Below are 15,552 nucleotides of genomic sequence, written 5' to 3' on the forward strand. Positions count from 1 at the left end.
ATCCTTGCCAACACTTGATCTTGTCAGTCTCTTAAATCTTAGCTCTTCTGCTGTGTAGCTGTATCTCATTGAATCATTGAAGGTTTTTTGTTTTTTGTTTTCTTTTTTTAGAGAGAGAGAGAGCACACAAGCAGGGGAGGGGCAGAGGGAGAAGGAGAGAGAATCTCAAGCAGGCTCCACACCCAGCATAGAACCCAATGTGGGGCTCAGTCTCACAAGTGTGAGATCATGAACTGAGCCAAAATCAAGAATGGGATGCTTAACTGACTGAGGTACCCAGGCACCCCTCTCAATGAAGTTTTAATTTGCAATTTCCTTGTAAGTAACGAAGTTGAACATGTTTTCATTTATGTTGACCACTGATGATTTACTCTTGTGATGTTCTGTCTCTTGTCCATTTTTCTACTGAGTTGTCTTTGAAAAAAAATTGATTTTTAAGAATTCTTATATTCTGGGTAGGAACCCTTTGTTGGTTATATGCACAGCAAATGTTGATAAACTGCATTTGGAAGCTGCAGGGTCCTGAAAGAAAGCAAATAAATAAAGAATACTAAAATTGTTGTTCATTGCCTCACTTATAAGATGAAGGGTGAACCATTTTAAAATCCATAAAAATGACCACAATCTGAGTTTTAGTATTGGAGTTTACCCAGTGTCTAATATTTTTGCAGAAATCTCAAGAAAAAGGCTAGTATATCCAGTGATACAGAGGAGTGAAGAGTTGGTTGTTATCCAGACAAGTGGATGGCATTATTTTGGTGGGAAAAACATCCCTGGACATGAGAATTTGGCCTTGGTGAGAACATGAACATCAGACAAGGGCACTGTGAACTTGATCAAGACAAAACACAACCCCTCTGTAATTATGTCTAAAGAACAGCCAAAACCTGAATATTGGCCAAACCACAAAATGACCAAATATTCCCCCTACTCTGGCTAAGAATAGTGACTGCTGTTTCTTTACCAATTACAGCTTTAGCCTCAGTCTAGTCTGTCATCCTTCTAGATAAGGTTCATTAAGATATCCAGTCTTAAGATTTAGCCTGGCTTCCTGGCAGCATCCGATCCAGAGCAAAGCTCCACTTCTTTAAACATTCCTCCAAATCATCCAACACAAGCTCCAATCCTATAATGAGTCCCTTTCTAATACCTTACTGAGATGTCCCAAGATTTCCCATGATACACATCCTTCCTCCCTGTATTAAATAATAAATGTGACTAGTAATGAACCAAACCACTGGTATGTTCCTGGTGGCCTTTTGATGGAGGGCATTAACTTTGGTGAGTCCAGGACAATCTAGCAGCCTCAGACAAGTAACTTGTCAGAACACTAAAAATATACCTATCTCTGGGGTAAATTTACATTAGCCACAGACACAGAAGTGGATGGATAAATAAAAATTATTAATTTATGTAATTCCAGAGGGGACAGAAAAGACAAATATAGAGGCAGAAAGTAGATTTGTGGTTGCCTAGGGCTGTGTGTGGAAAAGGGGATTAAATGTCAAAGGTCATCTTGTTGGGGAGATGGTCTAAATCTGTATTATGGTAATGATGGCATAACTCAGTAAATTTGCTAAAGATCATCGAATTGTACACTTAAACTGAGTGAATCGCATGGTATGTAAATAATACTTCAATTAAGTTGTTAAAAGAACACAACAGTAATCCCACAGAAGAACAACTACTTGAATCCAGCAAACATTCTCTCTCCTAAGCAAACTACACGTGGAGCTACAATGTAAGCAGAAAGTTGGTTGCAGGGCATAAATTCAGAGTAAGTAGACTTGGCTATATGGTTAGAGTATGTTACTCTGTATCACAGAGACAAACCACTACCCATGTTGCAGATGTGGAATATTTGGGCCAGGCCATTATTGTCTTCCCAAAGTTATGCTTGGGTGGTGTTTGCCTCTGTGACTTTCATTCTCCCAGGTTCTGCTGGCTGAATAATCTCTCTTCTAACGTTTCAACTCCTATTTTAGCTTATAAATCAAGTCTTGTCCTGGGAACCATTCTTTCATCTTAAGATCTTTGATACCTTAGCTCTGAACTACTGTCACTTACCTTTATAGCCTATTGTTCAGGGGCAGTTTTATTTCCAAGTTGCAGTATTTAGCTTGGGGAAGACGACCATGGATGATTCACTTTTTGTCCCTTGGCCTATCACAGTTTTATATCAGAAATTGAAGGACAATGAGGTGATTTTTATCTTCTAGAAAATCCTGAAAGCCCATTCACTTACAGGCATACAATTAGCAGAATACAGGCTGTCCTTGCTGCAATTTGACATAGCCGTGCAGCCGTCAGATAAAATGCATGCATGTCCCAAGGAATATTTGGGATGTGCATGCACAAAAAAACCCACAAAAAACAAAAAACTGTTCATCGTTAATCTGAAGCTAAAGTTTAACTAGGCACCCTGTACTTTTATTTGCGAGTAAATACATAGAAGCCGTGGGAAACTCAGAAAAACAGGCTGTCTAAATTACTTTGGCAGAGAGGAGTGGGGGGAAAAAAAAAAGCCAGATATTAAGAGCCTTAAACCGGAGTCATCAAATGTCTCAGAGGCAAGGAGAAAATCAGCCGAGACTGAAGTATCAGTACTTCGAGAAAGGGAGCATCACAGTCAAAGGGAGGAAGGAAAACTTTATTTCTTCCTAGTTTGTAATTGGAATCTCTACTCAGGCTTTCTGCTTGACAAAGCCAACGAAACCAGAGTCCCCAACGCAGCGACTCCATTTTGTGGTCCGGACGAGGGGGTGGGGCGACCTGTCTAAGCCACGCCCCGGGTACCGCGCAGACACCGGAGCCAGGTAACCAAGGGAACCCCAGGGAAGGCGTTTCCGGGAGAGGCCGGATCCGGAAGTAAAGTGTCCGCTTCGTCCAGCGGCCGAACCCCGCCGCCTGTCCTTTCACCGGGCGGGGCCGCGAGGGATGACGTGTCTGAACTCTGGAGGCGGAAGCCGGCAGGGGGTCGCCGGGGTAGGAGTTGGTGAGGTGCAGCCAGCTGGCCTTGCGCGTGCGCCGTCCGCGCTCTGGTCAGACAGGTTTGCGACTGGAGTCCGGAGGCCAGTTATTCAGGAAGGCTCCACTTCTCCGGGTTTTTGGTAATGCTGAGTTCCGGGGGTTAAAGAGGCGGCGCGGTTTGGAGGAAAGAAGGTTGGGGACCTCCTTGAACCCCCGGACCACTGCGGCCTCAGCCTCGATTGACTGCAGCCCTCATTCCCCTTTCTTAGCTCTGCAAAAGGTTAAATGCATCTGGAAAATCTGAGGTTTATTTCAGCGCTGAAAGCCTGCGATTCCAAATTCAGATTTAAAATTTCTTTTGTCCGGCCAGTCATGTAGTATTTTCCACTTACTTGCTCCTTGTCTCCTTTACATGCCACACGCTCTTCTAGGATGTAGAGACAAAGCCCCAACTCCCATGGAATTTACATGTAAATGGGGAGTGAGACAGTAAACATAAACACGTCAATTCCAGATAGTGACAAGAAGCATATAGTGCTGGGGTTAAGCAGAAGGATTGAGGGATTTAAAATTTTTATAAGTTAGCTCTTGACAAGAGTGGAAGCTGAGACACAAATTGCGTACGTAGTCCAGGGGATCTAAGATTTTTGGCTTGGACTAGGGTGTGGCTGTGGACATGCAAAGGATTTAGCCTAGTTCAGCGCCTAGCAAGCAGAACTTGGACTGTATGTTGAGAGTGAGGGAATGAGACATTTAGGTTATCTCCCAGGTTTGGTTCCTTGAGCAAGGGGCAGCAGTACCATTTCCTGAGACAGGGAAAACTGGAAGAAGAAAGGTGGGGGAGGGGGACGGGCAGTGAGATAGTGACGGTCAAGGAAAAGTAAAAGGTAGTGAATAAATATGTTACTTTCCATTCCCTCTCCTTTCTAAATGGAGAACATCTGTTTCCTCTTACATTGGAAATCTGCGTAATGCCAAGTATAGAATATAATAAACACCATTCCCTAGCTCAAAGTAGATGTTCAACAAATTTGTTGATTGATTTGCTGGAGGAAGAGGGTGCAGAGGAATAATGGCCACTGTTCAGGTCCCTGCTAGCGTGGCTTTTGTTATAAAAATGGCTGCCATTTTTCTGTGCCAAGCAGTGTGCTCAACTTTTAACATACATTTTTTTTTCACTTAATTTTCAAAAAAACCTTAAGAAGATGGACATTCTTTTCTCCCTGCTTTCCAGTTCTACTACCTGGGACTTTATTGACTTGCTGAAGGTCACATTAACTAGGTAGTAGTATGCCCCCTGGAGTTCTTAGTGCAAGCTGCCTTTGCAAACAAGAATTTTATCTTTCCTTGTTCTGGTTACTCCACAGTACAGAACAGTGTTTCTTAGCCTTTTTTGTAGAGTCGTAGATCCCTTTGAAAATTTAATGAAGTTGTAAACTTTACAGGGAGGAAACGTGCCAACAGTCACAAGAATTTGAATACAATTGCAAGGGGTTCCACACTTCTGAATTGCCCATGTAACAAACTTGCCCATTCTTGAGCTGGAGATACTACCGGTTTGGATTCCTTGCTATATAGTCTAAGTTGATGCACTCTTACAAAGTATTCTTTTTCTTTTTCTTAATGTTTTATTTATTTTTGAGAGAGAGAGCAAGCGGGGGAGGGGCAGAGAGAGTGAAGGAAGATTGGAAGCAGGTTCTGCGCGGTCAGCAGGGAGCCTGAGGTGGGGCTCGAACCCACAAACCATAAGATCATGACCTGAACCAAAGTTGGAAACTCAACCCATTGAGCCACCCAGTTGCCCCACAAAGTATTCTAAAACTCAACTGAACTATGTCACCAAAAGCAAGTTGCTCCTTGAAAAATACTCAGGAAAACTCACACCCCCAACACACGAAAATTTAGAAGTTCATATACAAACACGGATATCGTGTCAGGTCAATAAGTGACAGAAACTTGCTTTAGGGTGGTCATACCAGATTGCTATTTCACTTTCCTAATTAAACTTTTGCCCCCGTCTTCCTTTGCAAGGAAATGCCAACACTACCTTCTTCTGTTCGCCTACTCCCATTTTTCTCCCCACCTCATTTCCACTCATCTTTAAAGTGATCTTGTTCATTGTGTGTAATCACTGTCCCCTCATTTCCACTCATCTTTAAAGTGATCTTGTTCATTCTGTGTAATCACTGTCCCACACAAGAATGTCCCATGGCATCCAATACTTGGAACCTGTCCGTGCAAACACCTGAATAATTATTTGAGACTTTCTGGCTAGTTTTTCCCCATTTGTTTCCTTAGCCTGCTCCCAACCAGGTGTCTCCCAAACTTCTTCCCGCCTCCATTAGCAAGTACTTTCTGAAGCACCAAGTCTTTAACAGGAATGCCGCGGGCAGTGTGGTGAGGAAACCTGAAGATATGGGAAATTGAGCTAAGGCAGCTAGCCGGGGGCACCAGCCCGACAAGTGGGATGCTCCTGGACACCCCCAAGAGAGCACTAAATCGGAATTTAGGATGGGACCGAGAACACGGAAGCAAGCAACCACCTACTCGGCCCCCTGAAAACCTGGAAAGTGGATTTCCTCCACGATCCCTCCCGGAAACTCCTCGGGGCGCTTGCGGCCCCTTTCACTGAGCATGTGCAGGCGGCGTTGCGCATGCTCTATCGAGCTCCGGTTCGGTTTCTGTTGCGGGACCCGCGGTGTTTCCTAGCGCAACCGGAACTGTCCATCGCGGGCCCGGCCTCCTTCAGCTCCCGCGGTCTTGTAGTCGTCTCCGAGCCTCCGCGTCCCTCCTTCCCTCTTCACCCCCTCAGTTCGGCTGCCCTTTCCCCGAAACAGCCGTCATGAGCGCGAGGCTGCCGGCGTTGTCTCCACCTCGGTGGTCGAGGCTGTTGCTGCTGTCGCTGCTGCTGGGGGCGGCCCCAGGCCCGCGTCCGGGCGCCGCCTTCTACCTGCCCGGCCTGGCGCCCGTCAACTTCTGCGACGAAGAAAAAAAGAGCGACGAGTGCAAGGTGGGTGAGGCCTGGCGGACCTTGAGTGCTCTGACCGAAGGGGAGGTCACCCTTACCCGGGGAGCTGGGTTCCGAGGGAAGGGGGCGTAGCTGGGAGGGGGTCAAGTGTCCCGAGAAGCGCTTGGGGTCGCCCCGGCCCTAGGTCGGAGGTTCTGGAACGGCCTTTTGGGGATAGATTCTGCGGGACTCCGTGGGCCTCAGGCTCGTCTCCCGTCTAGAGAACCAGGTAGCGCGAGCCGCTGTATTCCGTTTGCCTGGAAACGGGGACTATGTATGTATGGCGCTCCCTGTGAGTTGGGTGCTTGCGGGTCAGCAAGCGTTCCACGAATGAGTGTTCGCTCACAGCCCTATGTCCAGGTTTTCCAGTTACTTTTTATTTCATTGCTTCCGGTTTTATTCTACTTTCCTGGAACTCCTGGTTGGTTTTGAGAGCTTGTTTCTTTCTGAGACTTTTGATATTTTAACTTCACGCTTAGCAGATGATTCCTTACTTGTGAATTGTAACAACTGCATTAATAAAGAGTTGCGGTAATGGTTGAGACCGATAATTTCTATCTCTTAAGTTAAAAAACATTTTTTAGTATAAAAAAATTTGTAAGATTCCACTATTTAGTTTCTCTGAGATTGTTTTAAACACTTCACAGAAGCAGAGGACAGGAGAAACTGGTGTTTTCTTCCTAGGGCAAAATCTTGAAAACTTTGATCTCTTACGACGTTTACTCTAGGTTTTCAGTTTAACTGGTAGTGAAAGAGGCATAAGTAACTTGCTTTTAGATTATTCGGTATAGAGCATGACAGTATATATACATAACACAATTATTTTAAGTTGCTAACACCATTGGGGCATGAGGATCTCTAAAACCATTTATAATTTTAACAATTCAAATAATCATTCAGCAAACTTTTACAGTCTATAAATAGGTTTATTTGCTAAGTTTGATTTTATTTTTAAAAGCTGGTGTTTATTTTATTACTACTAGTTTTACTGTAGCTGTGAATTTCAAGCTTATTTTAGGGCATTAAATAAGCTATTAAGTTTTTCATAGCATTTTACAGTTTCAGTTTTAAAATCTTGTGTCTCTAAAAATGTCTAAGGATCTTTAATGTTTATTCAAGTTGACAGTTACCACTTGCATTCTGTAACTTTCATGCCCTGCAGTGCAAGAAGAGGCTTTCACTCTTTGGAGTAATGACTGAAAGAATATATATAGTGCTTACGAGTGGAAAAGAGAACTAGTCTTGAAAGCACACTGGTTTTTCCATTAAATATTTTAGTAACCAACCTTTAAAACCTAGTGTTTGGTCTTTAAATTTAAATTTAACAGCAATCCTATATTGTATTCCTAGTGCCTTAGAGACAAAAAATGTATCCCTGTCTTCTAGGGACCTCAAAGTAAAGGGCATAAGCTTATGAACAGATTATTGAAATCTGATATGTTACAAAAGATGTATGTCTAAAGTGCTTTAAAACACAAATGACGAAACATCTGTGGATTGGAGTCTTTAAGGGAGGAAGTGACATTTGAGATGGACTTCAGAAAATGAATATGACTGAAATTTACAGTTGGTTTGCCACTTAGATTTTTGTTTTCTCAATAGGACCTTCTTAGGTCCTACTTTTAGGACCTTAGTACTTAAAAGTGGCTACTTTTAAGTTAACTTTTGATTAATTTCAGGGAGTCCTTTGGGATTTTTAATTTTCAAAGCTACAGGGATAAAACAAGTCAAAACAAAATTTTTTTTTTTTTTTTTTCTGAAGCGTTTGGATTTCGTCTTTGTTGCCAGCTGCTCTCACACCTTGGTCAAAGGAAACTATTCTTGGAGAGCAGAAAGATGTACCTTTTGCATTTTTTTTTCCTACAATTTGACTAACTGGGATGGAGAATTTGAAGTAAACTTCAGTATATCTTCTTGTTGCCTCTCAAAGGAGAAAAACAGTAAATAATTCAAATTTTCATTACTTCATTCAGGGTATTTACAGTTTTTTTCTCATCTAGTCCATATTTAAGGAGGACAGTCACGTATACGCTGTTCAGAAAAGCTGAAGGGAATTTTGGGGGGTGTGGGGGGAGAGTGCAAGTGGGGAAGGAGCAGAGAGAGGGGACAGAGATCCAAAGTGGGCTCTGTGCTGACAGGCTGACAGCAGTGAGCCTGATGTGGGGCTCGAACTCATGAACCGGGAGATCATGACCTGAGGTGAAGTTGGATGCTCAACCCATTGAGCCACCCAGGTGCCCTAGGAATTATTTTTAAAATAAATAATGAAAAGTAAAATGTTGTGGATGGGAAAAATTATTTTCAGAAGATGCTGTTAGAATAGGGAATCAGGAGTTAGATGAATTGGGTAGGACACTGATACTGTTCCTATCATTTTTTTCCATCTGTAGAATAGGGATAATCTTATTTGATTATTATATATTTCCCTTGAAAAGTATTTTGCATTTGTTCGAGAAAACACATAATATTTATTAGTTGTGATATTATAAAATGTTTATAAATATAGAGATGAAACAAGTATATCTTTAGCATATGTAATTTTTGTAGTGTAGTCATATTTACAGTGTCCTCCATTCAGCTCACTATGTACATTATTGAGAGACATTCAAAAGAACCCTGAGGATTTGGTCATTTTCTTCTCCCAAAATTATTTTATGTTCAATTTACTGACAGAAATAGGAGTCCAGTGAACATAAAATTCTATTTATGATGCTCTAACTTCTGATTTATGATCTTTATAAGCCATCATAAATACTGTGACTGTGTTCTGGTGGGTTCCTTTTTTTTTTTTTTTTAAACTTACTATGATTATACGTATGTACATTTGAATATCAACATAGTACACATTCTTTCTGGTTTTTATTGACCATATAGTATTTTATTCTATTACTGTGCTGTGGTTTGTTTAACCATTTCTTGCCTTAGGGCATTGAGATTGGTCCCAATTTTTTTCCTTATAAATAACTTTGCTAGAGTATATTTAGCAGGAATTACTTGCATATTCCCAAAAATAAAATTACTAGGTCAAAGGCAAGAAGCAATTTTATAGCTCTATTTAATATTGCCAGATTTCTTTCAAAAAAGATATGTTTGATTTATATGCCTTTAGCTAAATGATTCCCTGGATCTCCACAATATTTTATCATTTTTATTTATCATTTTATTAACTATATGATGGTACTGAAAGCATTTTTTTAAATATTTATTAGAGAGAGAGAGAGAGAGCGAGAGAGAGAGAGAGAGAGCACAAGCAGTGTAGGGGCAGAGGGAGAGAGAATCCCAGGGAGGCTCCGTGTTGTCAGCTCAAAGCCTGACTTTGGGGCTTGATCCCACAAACCCTGAAATCATGACCTGGGCTGAATTTGAGTCGGATTCTCAACTGACTTAGCCACCCAGGTGCCCTGGTACTGGAAACATTTTTATTTTTTAATTTTTTTAATTTTTTAACATTTATTTATTTTAGAGAGAGAGAGAGAGACAGAGACAGTGTGAGAGGGGGAGGGGCGGAGAGAGAGAGGAGACACAGAATCTGAAGCAGCTCCAGGTTCTGAGCTGTCAGCACAGAGCCCGACGTGGGGCTTGAGCCCACGAACCGTGAGATCATAACCTGAGCCGAAGTCGGAAGCTCAACTGACTGAGCCACCCAGGCACTCCGGTACCAAAAACATTTTTTTTGTAAATTGTTTTTAACGTTTACTTATTTTTGAGAGAGAGAGAGAGAGAGAGAGAGAGAGAGAGAGACAGAGCACAAGCAGGGGAGAGACAGAGAGGGAGGGAGACACAGAATCCAAAGCAGGCTCCAGGTTCTGAGCTGTCAGCATGGAGCCTGAAGCAGAGCTCAAACCCACAAACTGTGAGATCATGACCTGAACTGAACGCTTGGCTGACCGAGCCACACAAGCACCCCCCGAAAACATTTTTAATGCTGTATTGCTTTCATTGCTATTAAGTTTTCTCTCTCTTTTTTCTTTTATTTGTCTTTTGTTGTTAGCTTTTGAAACCATAGTAATAAAGGCTTAAACTGTGGTAATCTTGTCCTCTGGAACCCATTTTACTTTCTTAAAATCAAAGGACATTGTATTGACTACCATAAATAGAATAAAGCCCTGACCAGAAATTAATAGATCTGCACAGAGTAAAATGTGCAGTTCTAATCTACTTTGCAAAAGTTTGGATCATCTCTGTTAGCTGCTGCATCCTATTTAGCTTTAGATTGAGTCTTCAGTGTGCTGAGCGGCTCTCTGATGGCTAATAGCTGATTAGTGAGCAGTTCACGCTGCATTTAACTTCCAATTAATTGTTGGCTTGTCAACATGAAATCAGATGGAATAACTAAACTCTCCAAAACATCTGCCACTTTTTTACTGTTTATGGATTGTGTTCTTAGATGAAAGATTAAGATTTTCTTTCCTGTCCCGTAAGGAAAAATCACCAAATATACCCCATGGTATATAAAAAAAAAAAAAAAGAATGTTCAAGTTAATTAGTTTAACAACTTTTTGATAAAAATGAAACAATAAGAATCATAAGTTCTTTAAATTGAAGTATAGTTGACACACAATGTTAACATTAGTTTCGGGTGTGCAACATAGTAATTAGACAAGTCTACAACTCTTACCATACAGCACTATTACAATACCACTGACTGTGTTCCCTATGGTGTACCTTTCATCCCTGTGATGTACTCATTCCATCTCATGCCATAACTGGAAGCCTGCACCTGCAACTCCATCCATTTTGCCTAACACTACATCCCCTTCCCCTCTGGCAACCACCAGTTTGTTCTTTGTATTTATGGATCTGTTTCTGCTTCTTTTTTGTTGTTTATTCCTTTATTTTTCAGGTTCCATATATGAGTAAAATCATCAGTATTTGTCTTTCTTTTTTTTTTATTATTTTATTATTTTTTTTATTTTTTAATATATGAAATTTACTGTCAAATTGGTTTCCATACAACACTCAGTGCTCATCCCAAAAGGTGCCCTCCTCAATACCCATCACCCACCCTGCCGTCCCTCCCACCCCCCATCAACCCTCAGTTTGTTCTCAGTTTTTAACAGTCTCTTATGCTTTGGCTCTCTCCCACTCTAACCTCTTTTTTTTTTTTCCTTCCCCTCCCCCATGGGTTTCTGTTACGTTTCTCAGGATCCACATAAGAGTGAAACCATATGGTATCTGTCTTTCTCTGTATGGCTTACTTCACTTAGCATCACACTCTCCAGTTCCATCCACGTTGCTACAAAAGGCCATATTTCATTTTTTCTCATTGCCACGTAGTATTCCATTGTGTATATAAACCACAATTTCTTTATCCATTCATCAGTTGATGGACATTTAGGCTCTTTCCATAATTTGGCTATTGTTGAGAGTGCTGCTATAAACATTGGGGTACAAGTGCCCCTGTGCATCAGTACTCCTGTATCCCTTGGATAAATTCCTAGCAGTGCTATTGCTGGGTCATAGTATTTGTCTTTCTTTATCTGACTTATTTCACTTAGTTATAATACCCTCTAAGTTCGTCTATGTTATTGCAGATGGCAAGATCTCATTCTTTTTTATGGCTAAGTAATATTCTGTGTGTGTGTGTGTGTGTGTGTGTGTGTGTGTGTGTGTACACCGTATTTTCTTTATCCATTCATGTATAGATGGGGACTTAGGTTGCGTCCATATCTTGGCTATTGTAAATAATGCTACAGTAACCATCGGGTGCATATATATTTTCAAATTAATGTTTTTGTTTTTGTTTTTAACGTTTATTTATTTTTGAGACAGAAAGAGACAGAGCATGAACGGGGGAGGAGCAGAGAGAGAGGGAGACACAGAATCAGAAGTAGGCTCCAGGCTCTGGGCCATCAGCCCAGAGCCCGACGCGGGGCTTGAACTCACGGACCGTGAGATCGTGACCTGAGCTGAAGTCGGACGCTTAACCGACTGAGCCACCCAGGCGCCCCAGTTGTTTTTGTTTTTAAGGTAAATGCCCAGTAGTGGAATTACTGGATTGTATGGTATTTCTATTTTTAATTTTTTGAGGGACCTCCATCCTGTTTTCCACACTTCCACTGTTCCATCAACAGTGCACAAGTGTTCCTTTTCCTCCACATCCTTGCCATCGTTTGTTGTTTCTTGTCTTTTTGATTTTAGCCATTCTAACAAGTGTGAGGTGATATCTCATTGTGGTTTTGATTTCATTTCCCTGATTATGAGTGATGTTGAGCATCTTTTCATGTGTCTGTTGGCCATCTGCTTTTTTAATGTTTGTTTATTTTTGAAGGAGAGTGAGAGTAGAGAGAGAGAGACACACACAGAATCCAAAGCAGGCTCCAGGCTTTGAACTGTCAGCACAGAGCCCAACGTGGGGCTTGAGATCATGACCTGAGCCAAAGTCAAACACTCCTGAGCCACCCAAGTGCCCCAAGTTCTTTATATATTTTAGACAATGACTTCTTATTGTATATATCTTCTCGCATTCAGTAGGTTGTCTTTTCATTTTGTTGGTTTCCTTTCCTTCCATTTTGTTGGTTTTCCATTTCCAAAGCAAAAGCTTTATATTTTGATGTAGTAGTCCCAATAGTTTATTTTTGCTTTTTTTCCCCTTTCCCTGAGGAAATATATCCACGAATATGTTGCTAAGACTGATGTCAAAGAGATTGCTGCCTGTGTTTTCTTCTGGGAGTTTTATGGTTTTAGGTTTTACATTTAGGTCTTTAATCTATTTTGAGTTTCTTTTTGTGTATGGCATAAGAGTGGTTCAGTTTTCCAAGCACCATTTATTGAAGAGACTTCTTTTCCCCATTGTAAATTCTTGCCTCCTTTGTTATAAATGAATTAGCCGTATAAGTGTGGCCTTGTTTCTGGGCACTCTTTCCTGTTTTATTGATCTGTGTGTCTGTTTTTGTGTCAGGATCATAGTGTTTTGATTACTGTGGCTTTGTAGTATATCTTGAAATCTGGGATTGTAATGCCTCCAGCTCTGTACTTTCTCCAGATTGCTTTGGCTATTCAGAGACTTTGGTGGTTCCATACAAATTTTAGGTTGAATTGTTCTGGTTCTGTGAAAAATACTATTGGTATTTTGATAGGAATTACGTTGTATCTGTAGATTGTCTTAAGTAGCATGGACATTTTTTTTTTTTTTAATGTTTATTTTTGAGAGGGTGCAAGCAGGGGAGGGGCAGAGAAAGACGGACAGAGGATCCAAAGTGGGCTCTGCATGGAGCCCCATGTGGGGCTTGAACTCACAAACCATGAGATCATGACTTGAGCTGAAGTCAGATGCTCAACCGACTGGGCCACCTAGGTGCCCTGAGGTAGTATGGACATGTTAACAATATTCTTCCTGTCCATGAGCATAATGTATCTTTCCATTTGTTTGTGTCATCTTTAGTTTCTTTCAGCAGTGTTGTATGGTTTTCAGAGAACAGGTCTTTTACCTACTTGGTTAAGTTTATTTCTAGATACTTTATTCTTTTGAGTGTAATTGTAAATGTCATTGTTTTCTTAATTTCCCTTTCTGCTACTTTGTTATTAGTGAATAGGAACGCAACAGGTTTCTGTATATTTATTTTGTGTCCTGCAAATTTACTGAGTTCATTTATTACTTCTAATAGTTTTTTGGTAGAGTCCTTAAGGTTTTATGCACATTATCATGCTATCTGTCATAGTGAAGTTTTACCAGAATCGTACTTTTTTTCTTTTTTTTCAGAATAGGACTTTTTAAAATGTTTATTTACTTTTGAGAGGGACAGATTGTGAATGCATGAGGGGCAGAGAGAGGGAGACACAGCGTCCAAAACAAGCTCCAGGCTCTGAGCTGTCAGCACAGAACTACATGTGGGGCTCAAACTCACCATGAGATCATGACTTGAGCTAAAGTCAGACTCCTAACTAACTGAGCCACCCAGGTGTCTCCAGAATCATACTTTTAAACATCCTTTCTTGGTAGTTATTTTTAGAAACACTTAATAAATTGTCTGTTATTTTGGGAGTAGTTGCCTATAAATATGGAATAAGTAAAATTTAAGAGAATAGTTCTAACTATTGCTTTGAACAGATAGAATGTATAATTACTTGTTTTAATTTGACCATATAGTTTGAAGATTTTGAAATGTCTAAAAAATATATGATTACACATGAACTTACTGATATAATTGATATGTATTTACTTCTTGGTATTTAGTTTCATGTTATCAGAGTTTTCTTTGGAATAAGAGATTGACTCTTAGCTTCTAGAAACTAATCAGTGTATGTGGGTTACTGATAATGTTTCATATATGAACTCTGGCATTGGGATGACTTTGACTATGATAAATTCACGTTCTAACAACTGTTTTTCCTTTCTGTGAAAAAGTACATGGAGCTTAGTTAGAAAGTTTGCTTTCAGAAATGAAATTTTTGAGTAAAATTATTTTAAAACCGTGATTGTTCTGGGGCGGTTGGGTCACTCAGTCGATGAAGCATCTGACTCTTGATTTTGGCTCAGATTGTGATCTCCCACTTCATGAGTTTGAGCTCCCTATCAGACTCTGCACTGACAGTGCAGAGCCTGCTTGCGATTCTGTCACCCCGCTTCTCTCTTTGCCCCTCCCCTGCTTGTGCTCTCTTGCTCTCTCTCTCTCTCAAAATAAATAAGCTTAAAAAAAAAAAAACAAAAACCAAACAACTGTGGTTATTCATTATAGTGGATTTGGGAGCTAGGAATGGGAGAGCAAGCAAGGTCAATATGGATAAAGTACTGCCCTGCTGTTGGCTCTCCACAAAGGGAAGCCCTTCCAAAGGTATATATTTGAACATGTGAAACAAAGCCACAGACGTGGGCTTTATACCCCACACCCTCAACATACTCACAGAGACACACGTAAGTTCTAGAGACTGGTCTGTACTCTGTGGGTCTTAGAGCCCAATTCTTAAAGCTCCTACTTCCTTTCCTTCCTCACATTTTTTTTTTTTTTTTTTTTTTTTTTTAATCAGTGTCCTTATAGAAAGTGTTAGAGGGGCACCTGGGTGACTCAGTCGGTTAAGCAGCTGACTTCAGATCAGGCAGGTCATGATCTCGCGGTCCGTGAGTTCGAGCCCCGTGTCGGGCTCTGTGCTGACAGCTCAGAGCCTGGAGCCTGTTTCAGATTCTGTGTCTCCCCCTCTCTCTGACCCTCCCCCGTCTGTCTCTCTCTGTCTCAAAAATAAATAAATGTTTAAAAAAAATTTTTTTTAAAAAGTGTTAGAGTTAATTGTAGCTACTTTAAATGTGCTCTACAAAGTTTTTCTTTGTTATCATTAAAATTAAGTATTGATGAAAGCCTTTGGAGGAAACTTTTGAAATATTTTTTCTTTGCTCTTATTCTCAACTTTCAAACCTATTTATTGCCCTATGCTAATCACAACAATAAAGACTACAATTTGTGTACTTTGTGTCTTAGTTAATCCTCTCAACAACCCTGTGATTTGTAAATGGGAAAACTGAAGCTGGATAAGATGTAGCAACACTCTCAAGTGTATATACCTAGCAAATGGTGAAGCGAAGATGCGCCCCCTAGAGTGCGATTTTGACGTTTGGGCGCTGCTGTATCTTCCCCACTGAG

The 15,552-nt window shown here is 40.7% G+C and overlaps 1 protein-coding gene across 1 annotated transcript in view; it reads left to right on the top strand.

The window, feature by feature from the left end:
- Positions 1–5,625: 5,625 nt before the first annotated feature.
- The window catches only part of TM9SF2 (transmembrane 9 superfamily member 2), a 71,316-nt gene continuing 61,389 nt past the window's right edge, over positions 5,626–15,552 (top strand). Inside the window, exon 1 of the mRNA XM_049647493.1 lies at positions 5,626–5,980. Within this exon, the coding sequence (XP_049503450.1) occupies positions 5,813–5,980 (168 nt within the window). The 5' untranslated portion in view covers positions 5,626–5,812. The remainder of the gene's footprint in view (positions 5,981–15,552) is intronic.

Source organism: Panthera uncia (assembly GCF_023721935.1).
Source record: "Panthera uncia isolate 11264 chromosome A1 unlocalized genomic scaffold, Puncia_PCG_1.0 HiC_scaffold_16, whole genome shotgun sequence".
Taxonomy (NCBI): domain Eukaryota; kingdom Metazoa; phylum Chordata; class Mammalia; order Carnivora; family Felidae; genus Panthera; species Panthera uncia.